General features: G+C 34.7%; 2 protein-coding genes across 3 annotated transcripts in view; one reads left to right on the top strand and one right to left on the bottom strand.

Moving 5' to 3' along the window:
* Window positions 1-3006, bottom strand: part of LOC138701872 (protein yellow-like) — an 83180-nt gene extending 80174 nt beyond the window's left edge. The window contains exon 1 of one of the 2 annotated variants that reach the window (XM_069829205.1): window positions 2868-3006. The gene's annotated coding sequence lies outside the window, so the exon portion shown is untranslated. The remainder of the gene's footprint in view (window positions 1-2867) is intronic. The other variant, XM_069829207.1, reaches the window with a different exon arrangement.
* On the top strand, window positions 2974-22261 carry LOC138701873 (pyridoxal-dependent decarboxylase domain-containing protein 1). The gene is made up of 15 exons (XM_069829208.1): window positions 2974-3131; window positions 3594-3782; window positions 4576-4802; window positions 6308-6497; window positions 7592-7739; window positions 9048-9175; window positions 9255-9326; window positions 12133-12291; window positions 12440-12541; window positions 14026-14097; window positions 14475-14585; window positions 14990-15154; window positions 15572-15800; window positions 17959-18273; window positions 21525-22261. The coding sequence occupies exons 1-15, from the start codon at window positions 3066-3068 to the stop codon at window positions 21767-21769; spliced, it is 2418 nt and encodes an 805-aa protein (XP_069685309.1). The 5' UTR covers window positions 2974-3065; the 3' UTR covers window positions 21770-22261.
* Window positions 22262-24532: the final 2271 nt, after the last annotated feature.

Raw genomic sequence — 24532 nt, 5'->3', positions numbered from 1 at the left:
TATTGACGGAATGATGTAGGTGCCTAATATGGGGAAAACGGGAGAACCCTGAGAAGTATCCCAACTGCGCGCCACAAGTGTTACTATGGATTTTTAATGGAAAATCCCAGGCCTGACGGGGACTCGAACCCGAGCCGCCTGCTTGACAGACCGGAGGTCTAATCACTCAGCCACCGAACTGCTATATATATATTGGCACTTTTATTTCCGTCACTTACAACTTGTGTCATAATTTCATAAATCATACAGATAAAGAACGGCAGTTTGGACATACTAACTCATAATTATTAGAAGTGGAAAAAATAATAGGCTTGAGAAAGTAAAGCATATTATTCCTTCATTGTTGTCATCAGCATAAAACTTTACACATGTTACTTTTAAATACTACAATATTTATGTTATTTAGATGTTTGATGTTAGCAACTGAACGCAGAGGAAAAGTCCCATGATTCTCTGGAGACGAGAGAAAATAGTATCACGAAAGAATGTGCAATTGAAAGAGAAAACATAAGAATACATCTATTGTACTATGTTAAATTTCTTGTGGCAGCCGGATAGCTCAGTTGGTAGAGTAATAAGCTCCGGACTGGGAAGTCCTAGGTTTAATCCCACGTAGTGACAGAATTTTTATTATTTTCAAAATTTCGAGAATGACTCAAGAGTCGCTCAGCCTCCTGTCAAATTGGGTACGGAGCCTTTCTCAGGCATGAAAGGCAGCCGGAGCATGAGGGCTGGGCGGGAGTATACGGCTACCATAACACCTCAATCTAGTGTCAAGGTCGGGAGAGCATGGAGCTCTACATTTATACCCCTTGCGTCTTCATACTTTACCTTTAATTACTTACATTAGTGTCAGGAATCATTCACACAACTTTCGAAATAATAACTATAGAATAAAATAATTTAGTAAAAAATGTCTGAAATCTCCGGACAGGGGGACATCACAGTCTAGTATATACAGTCGCGGAGCTCAATACGTAGTAAATATGCAAACATTAGCTAGTTGCTCACCACTAGGATCGCTAATATCGCCTCATTGCAGGCAATGCAAAATAGTACCATCACAGTCTATTGTTTCTAGCACCCTCAAAACTTAAGCTCCGTGACTGTATATAGTAGACTGTGGAGATATCCTGGAATGCTGTTCCCCCCCCCCCGCATCACCTCCTGAATTCATCACTGAAAAAGAAACTGCCTATGTAAACAACTTGAAGAGAATGCCAGAAGAGAAGTTCTGAAAATTCTGGCCACTGTTAAGAATTTTTTTTTTGACTTGGGGCCTATCGACACATGAGATAAAGGAAAGGAACAAAATCATGCCACTCAAACAATTTGGGTATGTTATTTACCGAAATCAAATGGAATAAAATTAAAGTAAGGAGTGTGTAGAAACTTTCTTACCAACCAACAAGTGACTAAGGAAAACTGCATTTAATAACTGGGATCACTGCTGTGGAGTAACGGTTAGCACGCCTGACTGTGCAATTAGCGGGCCTGGGTTCAAATCTTGGTTGGGACAAGTTACCTGGTTGAGGTTTTCCCTCAACCCATTAAGAGCAAATGCTGGATAACTTTCGGCGATGGCTCCTGGACTCATCTCGCTAGCATTATCACCTTCATTTCATTCAGACGCTAGTTAACTATATCAGTTGATAAAGCGTCGTAAAATAACTAATTAAAAAAATTATAACTGGGTAAAGAGTTTAACAAAACAGAGAAAGACAATGACAGTAATGACAATTACTTAAAAAAACACAGCTCGTTGAATCAAATACATTTCTAAATTACTGTGTTTTTAAGAAACTCTTAAGACTTTTTTAATGTGTGTTTTTATCACCACCATCTTTCATTACCAGATCTTAAGGCTTGTTCTGTCCTCAAGGAACACACCTAGGAGTCTTATTAGGGTAGAGAAAAATCATCAATTCCATGTCAGGAATGGAACAGAATTTTCTGAATTTGTAACGAAAAATGTTACCACCGAGCAAAAACAGAGAACATGGTCTATTTATTTATCATCTCACTAAAATAACAATTTCTAATGCAATTACTTACAATAGGATTGTTGGTCATAAAGCATTATTATTTTATCGGCCATAAGTACCAAAATAAATCCTTTATTTTTATCATGGCTAACACCTGTGGAGTAACGGTCAGCGCGTCTGGCCGAGAAACCAGGTGGCCCAGGTTCGAATCCCGGTCGGGGAAAGTTACCTGGTTGAGGTTTTTTCCGGGGTTTTCCCTCAACCCAATACGAGCAAATGCTGGGTAACTTTCGGTGTTGGACCCCGGACTCATTTCACCGTTATTATCACCATCTCATTCAGACGCTAAATAACCTGAGATGTTGATACAGCGTCGTAAAATAACCTAATAAATAAATTTATCATGGCTAAAGCATAAGGCTATCAGGATTGAAGCAGGTTCGAATTCTATCTATTTTGTTTTTCTCCTGTGGAGAAGGGCACCGAAGACTTGCACTGCAGCTCGAGGCTTATTGTGATGATTTGTTTCTTAGCATTAATTAAAAAATCTTGGAGTGCTAGCAACCACTGCAATAACGGTATGTAATAAAACGCATTAATTAAACTTTGCTTAAAGAAGATAAGCCAGAATCGATTGATTTGAATTTGTCTTTACATAAATTAAAAGAAAAATATTAATTGCATTTTAGCTATTTATCTGAATTCTGAACTGCTAATTATATACTTAATTAATGTCTTTGTTATGCTCTGATTTAAGGAAGTTGCAATGTTTCAGAAGTAATCGGGAACAAGAGATTCAAATAACCCGCAAAAACCATACTGTGTAAGTTATATTTAAGAAACCTGTAAATTCATGACTACATATGTGGCCGTAATACTTACTGATTGTGGAATTGTTTCGAGTTTCTTCATTTCACTGAAAATGAATACGTTTTTCTTTCTATATGACCAGAAAAATCGTAATATTAAACCACACACGAACGGCACGCCTACGTTGAAGTTGTCACTTCATAGGTGTTAACATCAACTGATAATTGGACTTGAAACTTGAAACTTAAGTGACGATTGCGTTTTGCCACGATGGCTGAAGCCGGTGTAAACATTTCGTCTAGTTCTACGGAAATTGGGATTATGTCTAACACTGAGGTTTGTAATCAACTCTATGGTATTTATATAGTATTTATATATGTGTTATTGAATGTGTATGAACTTCGAAAATGCATTAGAGTGCTTAAATGGCCTATACAACATTGAAATATTTCTTTTGTAGTCTGCTACAAACTTTGTGAAATTATGACGTCTACTCAATGTAATGGTGTGAAATAACAATATTGTCATTACCTTTACGTGTTTGACAGCTACATGTCTGGATTCATAACGAGCTTAATATATGATAGCCACAAGTAATATCTGATACTAACGTAATGCTACATTCACTTAATTTGACCTTAAGATCCTGAACCTAACCTATCATCGTATTCTTGTATATTAATATTAATAATACTCCCTTAATCGTTTAATTCAAACTATTTTATAATAATTCTAACAGTGAAACGTTTTTCAAATACCTTTCAGCAATAACCGTTTGAATGAAATATTCTCTTACAGCCAGCTCTTCAGTCTGTGGTATCAGGAATTGAATTTCAAGCTTCACAAGTAATAGAACGTTTGGAAGTGGCAGTTGATAAAGCAGAAGTTGGAGGTGGAGGATCTGCAGCAGGACAATCATGGAAAAATTCTCATGCATTCTTACCACTTCCCAGCAAACCCACAGATGAGATAACTTCACTGTTAGAGGTATGCCTTTATTAATTTCATTTCTTTGTAATTTTATGTAGGGAGTAGGTTACTTTCATGCCATTAATTGTAATAATTTCTTATTCAGCTCAGCCATCCATACACCTTGATCAGATGAGTTCATCATTAGGCCTAGCCTACAGGTATAGCATATTTTCTTCCTGACGAATGAAAATTTGTGATGGAAGCTAAGATGCGAGTTATTCAACAGACGTGGGCGCGGAGGGGACAGTAAACTTAATAACCAGTGCAGTGTCAGGCAGTTAGCAGGGTCAGATGTGATAACACACTCATTATTTTATCTAATGAGAGTACAGTCACTACTTGACTGAATATAATGCAGGCATTCTGTTAATTTTTTTTTTAATCTCACAATATTAGCTACCAATATTAAATTATATTTAAAACCAATTGTACTCCGTATTTACAGTATGTTGATGCACGGACAATGTACACTCATTACCAAATGCAATAGTAACATTGTTACTGTTTTAAATATCACATTAATACATAACACTTCACGAACTCAAAAACTAATTGTCTTTCATTTCTTCCACATCTGACATGTCTTCGTCGCTGCTATCCATCCCATTGTCTTCAATCGCAATCCTTTCAGTTCTTTCTTCCAGGATGTCATCTTTTTCGCAATAACTTACTCTGGTTAAATTTCTTCCACTTTACAACATACTTTTTTCCATTCCGTTTGGCCGATTTCTTCAAATCTTTGCCGACACAACACTAATTAGATGAGAGAGAGAATATTTAAAATTATTTTTATTATACTCTGTTCCAGGACATGATAGTTCATGAGGATTCTGGTAGTCCAGGTGATTCTCCTGAAGAAGAGGGAGAGCTTAATCCAACAGTAGCCCCTCTGCCTCATTTAGATGCACCAGCTAAATTGGCTGTTGTTACTCACAGTGTGGCTGCCTTTGCTAGTGGTTTGGAGCGTTCTCATCTTCAGCGTCTCAACACTCGCATCACCTCCGATACAACACGATGGCTTAGTCATCTCTTCAGGTGAACATAATTTTAAATGTGAATGGTGTTTTGTAATTTTTTACATTTTTTAAATACTGGTACTTTTAAAGAAATTTTCATTTCTCATTACACGAATAGTAGAGAAATATTGTGATGAAAAATAATTTTTACAAAAGTACACATTTTCAACTTACTGGACACTGAGAAAGTGCTTTTGGGATGACTCCTGTTCGAGTTTGTCTGTAGATAGCCTTTGCTTCTAAAATTGCAGGAGAACTTACAAATTTGTATATTTTCAAAAATATATTACCAAGAAACTATAGCTTATTTTATGTTTTTGCCGTTTTAAAAACAAAATCATAATTTACTTGAAATTTATTAAGAGACTTCGTTTTATTTAAGGAAAGTTCTGAGTAAAATAGTGAGAACTAGCCTATATGTTACAAAAACGTTACATTAATTTAAAAAATGTTTTATAATACATTTTGAATCTTGCGTACACTACTTTTAACACTTGAATATAAGTAATTGATTAACTAATGAGTAGGTTCTGAGGATGGTGTGATGAAGCACCGAAACAGCTGTAAGCCGCACAAACTTACATAATTAACACAAGTAAGTCCGCTAGTTAATCAATTACTTAGTTTTATAATAGTAATAAGAAGAAGCGTACAATGTGCATAGTTATAGTACCGTATCCTAGTTACGATTCACAGAATTTTGTTAGTGACACTGTTCTTCGTTTGCACTTCACTACATGGTATCTGTCACATGTGTCTACAGAGCTTATAAATACTGGACAAAACTTCGAAGTACAAAGTAAAAATTATTATTTTGAAGACATCCCAATTTTTTTCTTTTCTTAAAGAAGAATTTGGTCGAAAAAAGGCGGTAATGACCTTCTATCTTCAAAAATTTTACTTCAACGAATTAATTAAAAATGAAGAAGTGTTAGTGTATTGTTGAAGTCGTGTAGAAAATGACTGTCCTGAAGGCAACACGTATTTTGATATTTGATATTTGCTATATTTGGTCACAGCACTTCTTTACATGTAATGGTGTACCTCACATTTCTGTATCCGGTGCCACCATTAACACTTACATTAACACATATTTGCAGTACATGTCTACACAACTTCTACCAATTAAACTATGTACTTTTTTTTTATTATTACTAAACACGTATTTTATTACCCTACATATTTATATGTAAGTAAGTTTACTCAGTAGAACAGAATGTGTCATCCCTTTCATTTATAGACATAGAAAATGTAAATAATATCCGAGTACCGGTAATTATTTTGTAATTTAAAATTTAATTATTTGTTAAACTTGTTAAAAATAACTTTCTTGTATTAATGTTGAAACTATTATAGTATTTTATCTTAATTAATGACTAGTTTCGGGTTATTTCCTCCATCTTCAGATTTATATTTTAAAAATTGTTTTTTAACAAATCATTAGTGATCAAGTGCTAAAAGTGTAATCAAGATATAATATGAAATTTCATATTACTGTGCATTTAATTCTTGTGTTTTCTTCAGGTTTTTCGACTGTGCATCATTTATTCATGATGACATGCTAGAAGGAGTGGTGCGACTGACACGTATGATGTTACATTACAAATATCCAAAGTACCTGGAAGATGGATTTGATGCCTTAACTGCACATCCTCCTGTTATCTACAGTAGTGTTGCATCTCCTCTTGGTGTGGTCCAACATATCTGTCGTCAGGTTAGCGCACACAGATAAAGATGTGAATAGAGGAATGATTTGTAATTGGTTATCTTGGTGTTTCTTTATGGAACTGAATTTACTAAATGCTTGCAATACTTTCTCGGTCAATTTAAGATAGAAAGTGGTCTTGTAATTTTTCTTGTTTATTGGAAGATATTTTCATATACAAACTATAGGAGAAGGATTTCCTGTTTGTAGAGACTACGGGCTTCGATTCAAATCCTACCTCGAGCATGGGTGTTTGTCTGTTGTCAGTTTGATGTCAATTGTTTTCTTGAGTAGAGAGCCCTGGTATTGTGCTAACCCATGTCATGGGACTTCTAACATGTGTTTTCTCTAGTGTAAAAGGCAAAATGGGTGACACTCTGCAATGTCTAATAAATAAGTAAATAAATGACTGTTAATAAAGAACGTTATTTAGAAAATATAGATTCATTTATAAATACTGATTCTTATTTGAAAAATTTCACCAGCACTGTTTTGCAAATTAAAGACTAATTTTCGAGCACACGCACGCGCGTGCGTGCGTGTGTGTGTGTTTTTTTTATATATACAGTTGAAACCATTATTTTAATTTATTACATGTGAGAATGATATATTTATTTTTGCGGTTTACTAATTTTTTATTATAGTTTTATAATTTAGAGAAATCATTGAGCAAGCATTCCTGTTTTAGTTTCTTCTTTGGTGCAGTTGTGTTAACAATGCTAATGCTGACCAAATTACGTGTACTTCCCCCTCCCCCGCCCCAATGCCACCAGGTTGTCATTTGACATTTCTGTTCTCTCCTGGCAATGGCTTATTTGTAACCCACTTCTGAGGTTGGGGCACCTGGAAGGCAGAGTTACGTTGCCCTGATGATATTATGATAGGATGGTTATGAAGTGCCAGGAAAGGTTTTAAACCTAATTTCCAGACCATGGACGAACAAAGGAACATTCCCCTTTAAGGAAAAATTCCTGTGTTCTAACTGGGAATCGAACCTGGGGCCTCATAAACTGTAGTCAGAAGCTCTGACCACTAGCTCATGAGGCTGGTCATATGTATAATAATTGTAACATACAATTTACTTGCAAATCTGTGTTTTTCAGCTGGGACTTCCTATGTATTGTGTTCGTCCTGTACCGTGTAACACAATGTTTGGCTCCCAGCAAAAGATTGATGTTGCAGCTTTGGAGCGGCTGATAGATGAAGATAAGGCTAGCAACAGAGTACCTCTAATTGTGCTGGCTGATGCTGGTAAGATATTATTTATAATTGGATAAAAAGTATTTACAGTACCATATTTACAATAACATTTTTATTTATGACTATTTCACTAATTTTTCATATAGCAAAATTGGAAATCGAATTGGCTGAAGGAGCTGGAACGAGAAATAAGCAGATTAGGTCTAAATTGGCTATGGAGAGAACTAGGGTCTATAAACATGAAAACTATTGGAATAATAGTAAAAGAGAGGGCAAACGAAATTTCGAGACAAGATATTTTTAGTAATATTAAAGACCTAGGATCACTAAAATACTATAGGGAGGTTAAGCAGTTTTGGGAACAGGAAGAATATGTTGGACTAAATTCAAGGTAAAAGAGAACAGGAATGGCATGGTGGAGATTAGGTATCTCGAGACTCAAGAATAAAAGAGGGAACATACAGAAGGATAAATGTCCTTTGTGTGGACTAGCTGAAGACGCAATGCATATTGCGCTAAAGTGTCAGGCAACGAATGATTTGAGACACAGTTGGGTAGATAAAACATTTCTACAAATAAACGCTATAGTAGCTTATAAAAAAATGAATGGCCACCTAAACGCCAGCAATTTGCATAAATTAGGAAAATTTCTTTTTAGAGTTAAAATTAGATGGGAAGAGAAAGTCAAAGCTCTAACGGAGATGGAATTATAAATGTTGAGTAGTCACACGATAAGAAACTACGAAGAGTAGTCAATGAAGTTAACAGTTAACAGAATAATTCTTAAGAGATTGAGCATAAAATGAAAAAGCTAAGGTAGGAGTTTTAAATACAAGAGCTATTATTATTATTATTATTATTATTATTATTATTATTATTGTTGTTGTTGTTGTTCTTCTTCTTCTTCTTCTTCTTCTTCTTATTATTATTATTATTATTGTTGTTACTATTGTTATTGTTGTTATTATTGTTATTGTTGTTGTTATTGTTATTATTGTTGTTGTTATTGTTATTATTATTATTATTATTATTATTATTATTATTATTATTATTATAAACAGAGGATACTTATAGGTTCATTATGTATTAGTGTGTGTGATATTTGTATTGAGAGTATGGCGGATTAAGAATTGGAATACATCTAATCCGCCATGACGTGAACAAAGATTGATGAAAATAAAAAAAATTAAAAAAAAAAATATAAAAAAATATAGCAAAATTTAAATACCAGTACTGTATATAAATAACCACTGCACTATTTCCGTAAAATATACTAAATTGACATTTTTGCATGTAAATATTTATTATAAAAACAGAAATGAGAAATGTTTCTATGTATGATGAAATATGTACTTCCAGGTACTACAATAGCGGGTCATGTTGATAATGTATTACGACTTCAGGAATTATGCAAGCAACATGACATATGGCTCCATCTCCGCGGTCATAGTCTGGCAGCTCTCGCCATGGTGTCTGTTCAAAATGTGGTGAGTAATTTTATTTTACGACTTACTATTTCTTTTAGACTCATTTTCCACTATTACAATGTGTTATTTCATTTTTCAGCCAACAAGAATTGCTGACAGCTTCACACTTCCTCTCGGAGTATGGTTAGGTATTCCAGCTTTACCCATTGTTGTATCCTTTTCAAGCCCATAGTTTAAAACATTCATGTAAAGGCTGGTTCACAATAAACCGGGAACGAGAACCAGAGTGAAAACGAGAAGCAGAGAACGTGAATATGAAAATTTTTGATTCACAATAAACCGAGAATGTAGACGTCTATGCATATCGATATGCATGTCAATAACGATATGTAAAGTCGATATTACGCATTCTGATGTTAGTTGTGTATAATTGACCAATGGTGTTCTCTCATGAGTACAAGGCAGCCAACATAAACACAGGTTAACCAACTTCAAAATTTCAACAGTACTATAAATATGCCCATGCATCTTTATTATCACAACCTATTTTAAGTCTACCATAACGTAAAATAATTAGAGAAGAAACATTTGTAATAGAACAAAAATGAACACAACAGTAGTTATTGAATTGAAGCATGCATATGTAGTGTGTAATACAACCAATACAGTAATAAAATATGATTCACTTACGATCGGTGTTCAAAGATGCAGCTATTGAAAGCCACGTATTCTCCTTCATTTTCTCATCTTTATATGAAGCGTGCCTCTTATCGTAAACGTGAGGATTTTCCTCAACACTCAATATTAGAATCTCATCAAATAAAATTTGCCCCATGATGCACAGCACAGAACAAAATAATGCATAGGTTATGTCACGGTCTTCTTGCTACAAAATATACGACGACAAAATAGCTTTCAGGTGGCAATAGAATGAATCTAGAGGACTGTGATCAGAAACGTGAACGCCAAAGTTGAAACTTGGCCATCTCTCCGTTCCTGATCCCGGGCTCCGGCAAGCTTTTCGTTAATTGTGAATGCTCACATTTAAATGTACACATTTTAACAATTTTACCGTTTTCGTTCTGATTCTCGTTTCCAGTTTATTGTGAACCAGCCTTAAGTTAAATATATGAAAATAAAATGTTGAGTATCTCATTTTCTCTTGACTTTCACTATTTAGCAATTTCACCTTTAGATATCAACGTTCATATTGAAATTTCAGAGATTAGACAAAGAAATAGATATTGAATTGTTCACGAACTTATATCTATGGAGCTTATTTTTGAGATCATTGGGCATAAAAATGTCCTTATGAACATCGATCAAAATATGAATATTTATGCTGTCATTTCCAGTCTTAAGAAGTGCATAATTATGATACATATATTGAAATAAAAATATTCTAAATGAAGTGTAATAAAACGGAATATATTATAATATGGAGTTGAAAATAATTGGCAACCAGATTTGAAATTAAATGATGAAATAAATTACCTTTAAATATCATAGTACAGAAATTAGTAAGCATATGCACTAGAAGTCACAAACACACATACATGTTTGTTACAAGGTTAGCAAAATTACTAACTGGTGCTTGCAGAACTCCACTTACTGAGAATTGCACCCATGCCAAAGAAGCTTTTCATTTATAAAATCATGGAACTAAAAATAAAGACTTGAGGAGTTAGTTTTGATTATTTTATCATTATTATTTTTTAAGATAGGTATATAAAAATGTGGTATAATTAATTTTGCTGACAGGCAGTTACGAAATTTTGTTGGAAAGGAAAACAGTGTTATACTTCTGCTTTAGATTAAGAAATACAAAAGTTCAAAATACATTTATGAGTTAAATGAGCTTTATATCACTAAAAATAATTATAATTTAAAGAAATTACCACCATTGGCCCATCCTCACCATCAACCTGACTACATTTTACTGTTTGTAAAATATTCAAGTTTAAAACCAGTTTTCAAGATTTCTGATTTCTTTTCCATGAAATGTACAAGAAAATATTATAATCGTAAATAAACTACCGGACACATCTCTACTATTATTTACAAATAAAACCTTAACACAACATTACTCCAACCAATTCGTCGCCACCGACGTAGCTCAGTCTGCTAAGGTGCTCGGGTGCGGGTTCGATTCCCACTTGGGCTGATTACCTGGTTGGATTTTTTCCGAGGTTTTTCCCAACCGTAAGGCAAATGTCAGGTAATCTATGGCGAATCCTCGGCCTCATCTCGCCAAATATCATCTCGCTATCACCAATTCCATCGATGCTAAATAACCTCGTAATTGTTACAGTGTCGTTAAATAACCAAGTAAAAAAAAAAAACAATTCGTTACATTATAGCCACTCGTACATGAGACACACAGCAAGGGTTTAAAAATACGCGTTATATTGGAGCACAGATTCTTTACTGATCAGTGGTAGCTGTAACAATGTGAGAAACCAACTTAGCACATGGTTATTCACATACTAACAACATCATGTTCATTGTTAGTGTACATTGATTTAAGTATATTTCACAGAGTTGTTGAAGAATAAATCGTAGCGAAAATGAAGTAGAATCACTAGTTGTCAAACAATTAATGGTTTTGCAAACCTGCAACCTGATAAGCAGCTGCCACTAATATTTTAGTGTAATTATTAAGTATGGAATAACAGAGTTAAAGCCACTGATTATTCTCTACAATAACTGGTAGCATAGTACACTACTTCACAACATTAGATACAATTTTGTTTTGATATGCATAAAATTAGTATCGGGAAAGAACATATTGTTCAAAATGCTATGAGTCAGTGTTACTCAACAACATGTATTTTTTTTAATACTATACATGAATTAATTTTATTTTAGTCAATGAAAAATAATAATCAAGACTGAAACATAAAATATAAAACATTGTTAGTTTATACAGTGTTTTCCTCTGTGTAATTTATATCATGAAATTTCGTACATGCCTGTGGATTGTTACTGAAGTACATTAATCCTTAACAACTGTACAGACTCTCTACAGACTGTTTGACAGTAATTCAATAAGACAAGCTCGATCTATGTCCACTGTTGGTGTTCCCCGAGAAAGCACACTACCCTTAGTGGCTGGACTTACAGCTGACCACTTCACCCGTCGTCTGAGCTGTCTTTCGCTTTGGGCTGCCTTACAGGTATGTGCATTGCTCATTTAGTTGTAGTATCAAAATAACTTTTTTGCATTATTTACACTTACACTATTTTCTTATCTTATACTTCTACTAATAACGTCAATAATTTATTCATAGATCTTGAAAAACTAATGATATTACTTGTTTTCAGGCATTAGGTAGAGATGGTGTTCAAACCAAAGTTCGTGAGGCGTTTGAATCTAGTGAACACATATGGAAAAAGATTTGTAAATATCCATGCTTAAGGTTATTGGTAAGTTGTTGGATACTGCCACAAATATTCAATAGAACTGGCTGCAAAAGATTATCTGTCGGATACAGGGGGGAGAGTCATTAATACTTCCCATTGAAGGCTTTAAGGAACCAACCTGAACAAATACCCAATGTCCCATCCCTACCTTCCCGTGGTGCAGCTGTTAGTAAGCATAATTTTACAAGCTGAACTAAAGGGAGGGGCTACTCATCAATTAGCACTGGTCAGCTTGATGAGTTAATGACTGAATTTGGTATAATTTTCCTCTATTCAATACCTAATTCCCTCTTTACCCTTTCCTATCCAGTCCTCTGACTGAACTCTTACTTTCTTCGACCCCGACGGCATTAGAGCATTCGAGGCCTAGGGATTCATTTCACTTTCCTTCCTCCTCTTTCTACTTTTCTGTTCCTAGTGCTGACCTGCTATGGCACTAAAATCGTCCTCCAGTGGCTTAAGGAGGGAAAGCTGGTGATCAACAAGATCTCCCAGCTAGCTCCACTGGACCCGTCGACCAACAGCAGGTGTGGTCCTCCAGACATTCTGGGGGTTGTGTGTGAATGAAGTAGCCACCAAAATGTTAAAATATGGTGTTCACTTAAATCGGCTACAACTTGCCATTTTCACTCCAATATGAAATGAGTACCATTAAGGTAAAATTATCCAGAGGTAAAATAGTCCCCCAATCGGATCTCCGGGCAGGGACTACTTTAATGGTACAGAATCAACTAAACATCTTACAATGATAATATCTTTGAAAAATATTGGAGTGCAAGAGATCAAATGACTTTATTGTCAAACGCCTGGCATTAGAAAACAACAACAACAACATATTCAATAGAACTTTTATAAAGCTTCATAATTGTGATGGAAATGGTCATGAAAGTATAATTTGAAAATTAAGAATATTTTTTTACTAATGACGGGTACTTGACTTTTCATCATTCACCCGTATGAAGCCAGTTGTGTAGATCAGGACCTTCTAAATACTACTGGACCTGACACAGGCATCGAAGATGGCTGCAGGTTGAAGACTTTTTGTAGATTGCATTACAGCATCGAAGAGATTATTTTAACAAAATTCTCGATGAAATGGTAAATAATAAAGTACCTTATCTACATAAATGGACATAACACATTCAGTAACAGAGAAATATCTCTACATCTACAACAATAATAAAAGAAAACTGATTAATAGCTTCAAAACATCATTACATTAGGCGAATAGCTGCTACGTCAGAATTTAAGGAATCTTACCAGAATTATGCAAATAAGTTCCATCTGCAACTGGAAATTAGGCCTACATATTACAGAGTCTTGTCTTCCTACTCACTAAACTTTGTCACTCTTGACTGAGATTGATTGAAAATAAGACTAGCTATTCACTACAGTTTGCCACCTGCTGTTCCTTTCCCACCTTCAAAATTATTGTATTAAGCATTGAGTTTTTGATTCTTAAGTTTACAAAATGTGTTATTTTACAGAGCCAACAACCTGGTGGTGAAACTGGAACGTTCACAGTTTCAGAACTAGTATCCAAACCAGTCAGCACTGCAGTAAGTATAGGGCATTGATATTTAATTTCATTTGTTTTATATGGTTTCAAATTCCGTGAATTAGAGGTAAGACATGAATTCGAGATTTCTGTTTGAATTCTGCACAACCATGAACATGAATATGAAAATAGTTTCATCATATCTCTTAATAATTAACATTCGAGGAAATTACATATTTTAAGAAGAATAGTTATAACTTGTTACTTCAATTTTTTTAAGTTTAATTTTGTTGATGAATTGCTATACAGAACCTACTAATAAATTTTAAACTAATTTAACATGAAGTATACGATAAGGAATGTTCATTCAATTTTTTTAGTTGATGTAAAATCATCTTATTTGTGTATGCGATGATTGTGATGTATTGTTTATTGCAGGTGTTGCTGGAAGTGGTGGCATGCACTGTAGTATTTCAGTTTGTTCCAGAGAGTAGTGAGGGAGACACAGATGGGCGAGTACCACCATATTTTGACAAGCTCAATTCTTGGGTAAAGAATTAAAAATATATTAATAAAGATAGTGTTTAAATATCATAAAAATTAACCCTTATTCTCATTATATAAATTCACGCATTAAAATGAATAATAAATGTTTATTACTAAAGATCTGTAAATATGCCTTTAAGTGTTATGCTTATAAAATAACATTATAATTTATGTCCGTGTAAATATTAATTTTTATGTTATATATTAGATCAGAATAGGCCTAAATAATGTCCATCAAGTGCAGTATAATTTAAAACGGTTTCCATTCATCTGCTTTTGTCAGAATTGTTGAGTTTTTTCTTTCTAAGCTATTTTATGTTGAAATTGTATAAAATATGAAAATAGTGTAAGAAGCTTCTTGTAAACATATACCGGTACTATTATAGTTTAATTTGTTTTGGTTTTAGTTAGGGCAGATCTTGCAGCGTGATGCTCCTCAGGTACCAATTGAGATCTGTGAACTTGAAACAAGTGGAGTTGTTTTACGTTATTGTCCTCTAGAAATGGGAGGAGAGAAAATTCCAGACACAAACGACATCGAAATGTTCGTACTCTGCCTTGAACAGCAACTGGTAAGTGATGCAATATAATAATTAAATCTTATAATCACTAAGCTATCATTTACATTTAGGAACTTACTTTTATAATATTAGAATTCATAAATGTGCGAAAAGTAAGGAGGAAGAAGACCATAAATCATTATTAAGTAATTGCGTGGAACATCTGAAGTTATTTTATTGAAAATTATACGGTAATTTCCGCCCATATCTTATTGAGTTAATTACAGTTTTTTTTATTCTTCCAGTGTGTAGTGGTAGCGAAGTATATAATATATTCATCTGTCATATATCGTAGATTAATTTACAATATACAAGTTTTCTGCTGCAAAACAAGATACGATTTTTATAGAAATTCATTCTGCATTGTGAGTAAGTATCTTACATATTCTGTGCCTTAATACGAAATATTTATATGTTTTTGTAATACAGGATATTCTGTCCGCTACTGTCCAACATAAAGAGACATTCCAGCGTTTAGTGACAACCTCACCTCGTTTACGTCTGGTGGACATGCCTGGTTGGGCTGGATTGGGTGGAGTACGTTACGTGCCAGAAGGATGGGAGCAGCTCATGACAGACCAGGCGAAAGAGGAGTTGAACAGACTCAATATGCAGCTAGTAGAACAGTTGAGAAATACAGATGCTGCTTTTTCTCTAGGTAAAAGAGTAGCTTTGTTCTGATCCTTTCCATCTCTAAATATTACATTTGTTCCGATCTTGATCTTTGTCATAATTACTTTGGAGTTCCAGTTTATTAGTAAGTATAGATTGACAAATCGAACTGAAACCCTGACCGAGTTACTACGTGAGCGCTGGCTGTCTTGGGGAGGAGCAAGTGAGAAAGCACGGGGGGAAGGGAGAGAGCACTATGCACTATGTACTTGCAGGTCCACTCACAGTTTGTCAAACCTGCTAACAAAAGCATTAAAAGGTTGACTAGTTGCCTGCAATGCTAGCATAATGGAACCGTCCTAGCCAACAGTCGAGGCAAAAATGAAGAATCCGTTATTGTGGTAATACTGGAGAGTGGTTCTTCTATTGGTCGCGATGCCCACATACACCCTCTCAGATATTTACGTGGTAATTGGTGACTGAATGACGAGGAGCGAGGGAGAGAGAAGAAAGAAAGAGAGAGATTCCAGAAGTTGGCGTGTTTTACGGGGTTTCACTTTTAGTTGTCAAACTATACTTATTTTCACGGAAGGGTTACTTGCCTACTCATGTCAGATTTTTTTTAAATCAATGTTTTTCGTCCCTTGTGTGTGTTACATACACTATGTCTTTCAAGTCATATACTCCATGTTACACTGAACAGAGGACAGAGTTTTTCCCCTCAAGTATTGCCTAAAGACGTAGTTCATAATCAGTGGGACTGGCAGAAGATTCAATCAGTTAAGAATTATGAGGCTTATCGACTGCTGATTTCACAAAGTTCTGTCCGTGCCAGATCTTCTCCTTTGTCAACCCCATCTGCAAGCATTCTTTCGCGATCTCATACTTCCATCTACTCCTGGTTTTCCTCGAGGTCTTTTTTTACGCTTCTGTTACCATCCATCTGCACTGCATGCCCTGCCCAGTGTAGTCTTTTGGCATTTACTAGTTTTGTGATTAGAGATCTGTTGCATAATTCATGGGTGTTGTTTCTTCGAATTTTCCACTTATTAAAATAAGTTTCAAGTTTATGCTATAAATTTAAATAATGACAATTTCTGAACGGCACATAAGCTTTGTCTGCATTCTTCAACTTTTGTTTAGGAATTCATATTTCCTGTCATTGCACCCACCTATCAAAACAAGAAGATACTTGAATTGATCAATTGCTTCGAAGGTATTATTTTTAATTTTAGACTTCTTGAGATCTGATTTTGTTACCATCGTACTTTGTTTTACTTTCATTAATGTTTAGTCCAATTTTTGGTGTTGTTTCAGTCAATTCTACAAACAGAGTTCGTATTTCCAGCTCACTTTTCCTGATCAACAATAGGTCATCCACATATGCAAATACTTCATGTTGACCATCTAGATTTATGCAAGCCGATATTAATTTCAATTTTCTGTTTGTCTTCTCTAGCAAAATGTTAAACAAAATTGGGGAGAGAGCATTACATTGCCTTAATCCTGTTTTAATTGGAAATGCTTCTGACACATTGCCATTTGCTACTACTCTACTTACTGTACCCTCCATACATATCTTGCATAACCTAATTAATTTTATAAGGTATTTCAGATTCTGCCATGGCAGATGAAACCATTACAAATCACATGGAATTTACCCAATTGGATACTCGATCTCTTTCAGAGAGGTTATCAGATGACAACTATGAATGCATTGTATTCTGGATGGACAGTATTTGAACATTTCTCGTTTATTTCCTGCCTTCCTTCTCGATTCCTCCATCTTGTATATTTTTACATTTCAGTGATATCAGAAAATTTTAAGTGAATGTGCATAGCGCAGCTCGTTGTTTTACTATTAAATACTAGAAGAAGAAGAAGAAAAAAAAAGAATGTAAAAATCAGTTTTTTTATGGAAAACTAAGAGTAAAGATCCTTTTTATATTGTTGCATTTCAGTGATATCAGAAATCAGAAATTTTGAAGAAACTGCGCATAGCATTAAATACATAAAAAATACGGATATAAAAATTAAATACTGTGTTTTATAAAAAAAAAACAGAGTGAATTTCATGTTAGAGATAGGTGTGAAATACATGTTAATAGACGAAAAATAGTAGGCAACTATGCACCACTGAAATGTGTGAACAGTTGTCGGTTATTAACTTGTAAAATCTCTAATTTCCCTCTATCTCAATACAGGTGAAGGTACAGATGGACTAGTGTGTGTGAGGTTTGGTATGGTGACAGCTGACACAGACGTGGAAGAGTTACTTGGACTGGTAGTATCAGTTGGTCGAGAAGTGGAAGAGTCATCACGGTTTCTTGAAACAATGACCGAGATTGTCAAGAAAGGCATAGAAGCCGCAACACTTGATTTGCAGAAAGAAAACGAAGAGCGGCTGTGGCAAGAAGGGATCCTTCGTCATGTTCCAGTGTTTGGGTCACTAGTTAATTGGTGGTCGCCACCTAGCAAAGAAAGTGGTATAAAAGGACGCAGCCTCAACCTGACAGCAGGTGTGTTGAATTTTAGATCATATTTTAAAAGTGTTATCTGATGGACTTATGTAAAGCCTTTTCCAAAAATGTATTTCCTATGAGAGATGTGTACTTCAAGAATATAGAGGGAATTTTCTCTGTATGACAAATAAGGTAAATATATGTATTCATAAATATAGAGTTAGAATTCTTATTTCAGAAGTATATGTCAGGCCCCAGAAAATGGCGAACCAATTAAATATGCCATTCCAAAATGTACTGAATTGATGCAAAAAAAAAACACTATGGAATCGTATTCCATGTATCATTGAGACGACCATTATTTGCAGAAACAGTTCTCAGAATCGTCTAGACTCATATCAATATTCATAAAACAGTGCGTAACAAATAAGTTTTTAACACATTTGTACTGTTGCATCTTTGTTACGGTGTTGGCTGGATATAATCGAAGTACAAAACAATAATATATCCATGTACTGGAATTAAAAATTTGACTAGAAAACTGCAGATATTAGTAGGATTTTTCTTGAGAAAAGAGGATAAGTTTAAAACTTAATAGATTCAGACTCCCATCGCACTATACACAGCTGCTAAGGCATGTAGCTTTGTTGTTGCATGAAAGAGACTGTCATGGGTTTGGATCCCGCCTAAGATATGGATATTTGTACTTTGTCAATATGTTCTGTATTGTCTTAAATTTAGGCCCGCATCATAATAACGTCACTCAGGACACTGTGTGTATGTCTAGTGCCAAGCTGAAAAAACTCATAATGGGAAGGCCAAGGTTCTTCAAATACTGTAGCATCATGGGGTTAGTTATGCTTATAACATGAGATAAACCTTTCTTGACTACGTTGCACGTATCCCTCTGAAAAAGGGGTGGAAGACGAGGAAACTGTGTTACAAACAAGAAGGCGGACCTTGATGAGATGGTAGTTAAACTTTAGTGGTTCAATATTAGTACATGAAGGCAATTGAATAATTCGCCAATGGTAGGGGAAGCGGAAATTTTGAAGAAAAATACGAGTTATATATAGTGATGGTTTTATGATAAGGGATCAAGAAAATTGTCGAGAGATAAAATGAAAGATAAAGGGCACTCATATCAAGGTCAAGCCTGCGGTGTTCCTGTTATTTCAAGCCGAAACTGAGCCTCAATGGTGTCCACAGGAGATGGATAACCTCTTAGTATCGAACCCAAATTGGGACTGCACTTATAATGGTTATTTCATTTGGAAAATATGCGAAAAATATGAATTTGAAAAACACCATTAAACCAGGACAATTATTTTTAGTGCTGTTGATCAGTCAAAATTTTAATCGATTAACTATTTGAATTTAATCGATTAATCGAGTTTTGATCGACTTTAAAAAAGTTTTAATATACTGTAATGCACAATTATTGTTAAATTTAACTTGTGTTTGGTGATAAACATAAGTATGTTGTATATCTGTACATACTGTATATATATTACAAAACAATTATTTTAGTTATTTACTAACATATTTATTATGAGGCTTATAATTTATTGTGTCAATTTCTCCGGAAATTTTTAGACAAATATAAATAAAAAGTATGAATACTCACTTAGTTGATACTGCTTCATCCATGATTTTAAACATGTGCCCCGAATTAAATGTCGCTCTACGGGATGAGAAGGGGGAATCCCAGAAAAGTATGTATTTCATATGCTAGGGAAGACGAGCTGACAACAAGATGAAGATTTTCTTGCAAAACCATAAAACTTAATAAGAGTTTCGCATTGTGTTTCAAGTTTCAATAGGGGTAGACAGGTCACTTTCCTCTTATCTACATCTCTTTCTGAAGTGTAAGTGCAAAGATTTGCTGTAACGGTACTATTGTGCTTTGAAATGAGCAATTTCTGAGAGACGAATGTTGTTTGAATTTTTAGTCTGAGTTTGCATTAACAAAATAATAATTAATATAACACGAAGACCGGTAGACAATGCGTGTGCATTGTGTACGACTGAAATTATGACAAAAAAATTGACTGACGTACTTCTGAAAGGAATTCAACCACCACATTATTGTGCTGAGCAGATGGTGAAATCGTGATCAGCTATTTTGCATTTACAATGTAACTGTCATGGAACAGTGATTAATTACATATTTATGTAAAACTTTAACTGTTAGGTTCGTTCCAACAAGCGGTTCATGGATCAGTTCATGTACGGTTCCTGCACTATCTTATGCGCATGCGCTAGTTGAGCATCTGCTATGGGATTGAAACTGGACTGGACGTTGTTGGAACGCTTTCGCGGATCGTTATGTACTAAATCCAGAGATCTATAACTGTGATCATCTTTGCTAAGAATGGGATGCTTAATTATTATCGTTTCGCAGCTAATTCTAATTGCAGAAAATAGAATTTCGATCATTTTCTATAAAAATATGACAAAAAATATGGAAGGCAAGAATTCCGATAATTCAACGTCGTGTATTGGGGGACTCTCATCTAAAAATAGTTCTTTTTTTAATTATTAATGTATGTACGTTATTTATTATATTTTTAATCAAAGCTGCATGTTGAAATTGTAATTAACTGTTTCAATACCCAAATAATTTCCATTCCCTTTCTTTTTGGCGAAACTTCAAATTAAATCTCTAGTTTTATTATTCGTCTGTACTGTCACTTTTCATCTTTAACCTCAATGATGTGAACAGTCGATCATGTCTTTCTTCAGTATCCAGGAGACGTTGGTGAGCTTATGCGCATGCGCGTCTTGCGTACTCTTCCGTACATGCCTCAATCCACGGACTATTTTTGACCGTTCCGAACCCGTGTCAAAAGCTTGTTGGAACGCCCGACTGCAGTACATGTTTCTGGTTCAGGACTGGTTCGGATTGTGTTGGAACGCTTTTTTTGTACTGCGCATGCTCACGATGGTTACGGACGGTTCCTGACTGCTGTTGGAACGAACCTGTTATATACAATTTGGTATGAAGTGATAAAAAAAAAACAAAGGTGTTACCCTTTGCTACGAGTACATTAGCGTTTATTACTTATTGTAAATGACGTATAATGTTTTTTGTTAATTGAAATTAAAATGTATTATTTATATTGTTTCAACAAAAAAAAAAAATTAATATAATGTACAACTGATTAATTTTAATCGACTCGATTATTCGATTAAATATTTTTGATCGATTAATCTTACAACAGAAATTGATGGATTAATCGGTTAGATTAATCGATTAAATCCCACAACACTAATTATTTTATTAATGGATTCAATTAATGTTACAGGTGTGGTAGAAAGTACAGAGAATATCTATCGCTACCACATGCAGTTACAGCAGGGGGCCAGCTCCCCACCAGGCACCAGGAGTCCTCCACAGCCACAAGTTCAGACTCCAGTTGCACCCCCTGCAGGAGGAAAGCACTCTCGATCCTCATCGCACAGCTCACAACAATCCCAGCCCCAGAGTACACCCTCCACCACTGCCACCATCACTAGTCCCGAAGTTGTACTTGAGCCAGTTCTATCCTAGCCCTACCCACTCTTGCATAGAGCAATCCAAAAGCAATATAATGATGCAGCAGCAGCTAGGCATAGGTACTACAAGACAAGAGCTAGCAGCTTATAGAAGAAGACAATTGTATAGAGAGTATATTTAACTTTCATCTCTACTTCGTAATCCTTTTTCATTTTGCAGCGGATCTCAACCTGTCACCAGTGGTGAAATGTATCGGAAGTAATTATTTTTATGATTATCATCTTAGTAAGTCTCTGTAATCGAATGAACTTTATCATGTACATTAATGCTAAGCTAATTATTACGCTTTTCCTTTATATAATTATGCACTTTGCGTTTTTATAGCATTACAATAAGTCATTTCCGATTGAACGTTCATCCGTAACAATTGTCCTTTTTTACACGATGGTGCTGTACATAAACTAAGCTAATCACTTTCTTAGCTTCCTGTTCACCGTAGTTTTCTTTATTTGATAATAAATAAACCTTCATTACGAGCTCTGAAAACGTGTTTCACTGGTATCAACATTTTTCCATCATGAAGTAAATGAAGAAAGATCATAGCCGTGTAAACCCATAATTATTTTAATCTTGTTAAATTCTAATACATATGACAGCAGATTTTCATAAAGCATTTACATTTGATTTAAGTTATATAATTCGTAAGAATAAAGCACCCTAGTAAAATTAACTGAAATCAATAACCATGCACGTCAAGATCCCCTCATTTGCTTCACTGTTAGAATAGTAATTTGGTTTTACTTTAAATCATTATTATTATGCAGTTGGGTTAGAAGAGAGAATGTGCAACTTTTTTTTTGCATAAGCTGCAGGATATGTTTATGAGAGATATGAAGATGGGTTAATTCCTTCAGGGTCGATTTCTAAAACACGGACGAAATCGTGGTTCAAAACCTCGGCTTTTAAACAGCGATCGAGGTCTGAATCTTTATGCGATTTCTAAAACGAAGTCGAGACACGGCTTGAGAAGAAACCAAGGTTCGTGGGTTTTATATATGGCAACGCAGCTTAGAATCGATTTTTATTCCTTTAAACAGTCGATATTAGAAGAAATGAACATCGGGATTAATATTTTTATTGAATTGCAGTAAGTCACATTCTTTTGTTCTCAGCTAAGGTATTGTTATGTTTAATAATTTACAGAGTATAGGCTGTGTGCGTTTAAAATACTATCATTACTTAGTATTTAATAGGGAACGGATTTTTAGGTTCCAGAATGATATTTCCCAAATAATTAGCGCAAGGCACAAATCGAGTGTTTATGTTGCAGTTTATCATGTGTTCATAGCTATTACCAACATTAACTACCTGAAAACCTGGGTCTAACGAATCAATGATCTAAATATTAACTGGATTAAAATTTCAATTGAAACTAAAATGTTGTATGATTCTATTTTCGCATATAGACCAATAGGCCTACTACGTGGAAAGCCCCAGTAGCATAAAACTTAAAATAAGAAGACAATATCATGTTTGCTTCATACATATTCTTGTAGACCCACATCATATTCGAGTATTAAATAAAATGTCCAAAACTATTGTAAAGACTAAGAATTAACTTATATCGTCCTATAGACATAAAGGTGTAATTAATATACAGTATTATATCTTACTTCCCATAAAGCAAGAAGAAGGTGTAAAAAACGTGTCAACCTAGCGCCTCTTGCATTTCGTTGCAGATTATTATTTAACATTCTTGCTAAATTTTGCATTGATTCCTTCGAAAATCGCATGAAATTATCGTCGTTATATAGTTACAAAGGATTATTCCTGTCTCCTATCTTAAATCCGGGATTTAATATTCGCAGTCACAAATTTTCCTTTCTTAGCCATCCAGCTGATCTACTTCTTCCATCTTGTATACATGAAGCCGTGGTTTTAAACCTGCCCCAGCCGTGGTCTCTGCTTCAGACCATGGTTTCGAGCCGTGGCTCAGAAAAATGAAAAAGACCTCGTTTTATAAACCCAAACGCGGTTTAAAGCCATGGCCGTGGTCTAGACCTCGTTTTAGAAATCGACCCTCAGTGTCTGCTGTTGAGATGAGCGTGAAATATGCTATTAATCATGCATGATATCACTGGGTTTCATTTTGGATTGTAACATATTCAAATATAACTTTTTTTTTTTTTTTTTAGATGAACAACCAAAGATTTTCAAAGGTATGTGATATCTTATTAATATTGAACGCTCTTCATGTTAATGGGTATTATAATGCATTCAATTACTTTTTGAAACAGTTGATAAATAAATATATTTTTTTTACATTAAGTGTTTTTTCTATAGCCTATCTATTTTGTGAGTGGGATGGGAATCGCTGCATTGTTTTGTCTTGCTTCTACAATATTGTTTCTCCAACGTGTCTTCCTTGTGTTCTGTATCATGTAGCTCCCACTTGTGATATCTTTATTCAAGTTTAAAGCACTGCATTAGTAACTAATTTATAGCAAAAAAAATTGTTAGTCATATCTGTGTTATGTTTAAAAAATTAACTTGTTACATGATTTAGATGGGAATTCTGTTGTCAGGGGATGAGAGTTTAGGCATACTTGCAAGATATCGTTATTATTTCAGTATGACTGGTAAGAGTGATTTATATGATACATTTTTGGAATTGAGATTATTAAAGCATTGCACATAAGAATGAATACTTTATATGGCACATAAATTCCTGGCCACAGCTCTTTTAGTAACAGTAATTTAATATCATCTTAGCACGTTGGCAACACTAAGTTTCGCATTGTCCCGTGGTGTGGTAAT

The sequence above is a fragment of the Periplaneta americana genome, chromosome 6 (assembly GCF_040183065.1).
Source record: "Periplaneta americana isolate PAMFEO1 chromosome 6, P.americana_PAMFEO1_priV1, whole genome shotgun sequence".
Lineage (NCBI taxonomy): Eukaryota > Metazoa > Arthropoda > Insecta > Blattodea > Blattidae > Periplaneta > Periplaneta americana.
The sequence above is the reverse complement of the archived record's forward strand: the minus strand, read 5'-3'. Positions and strand labels throughout refer to the sequence as shown.

Bases quoted from the DNA above. Each gene is read 5' to 3' on its own strand.
- LOC138701873 (XM_069829208.1), top strand. From the start codon at position 3,066: ATGGCTGAAGCCGGTGTAAACATTTCGTCTAGTTCTACGGAAATTGGG. The intron at 6,498-7,591 runs GTTAGCGCACAC...TGTGTTTTTCAG, and splicing joins TCCAACATATCTGTCGTCAG to CTGGGACTTCCTATGTATTG. The intron at 9,176-9,254 runs GTGAGTAATTTT...TTCATTTTTCAG, and splicing joins TGGTGTCTGTTCAAAATGTG to CCAACAAGAATTGCTGACAG.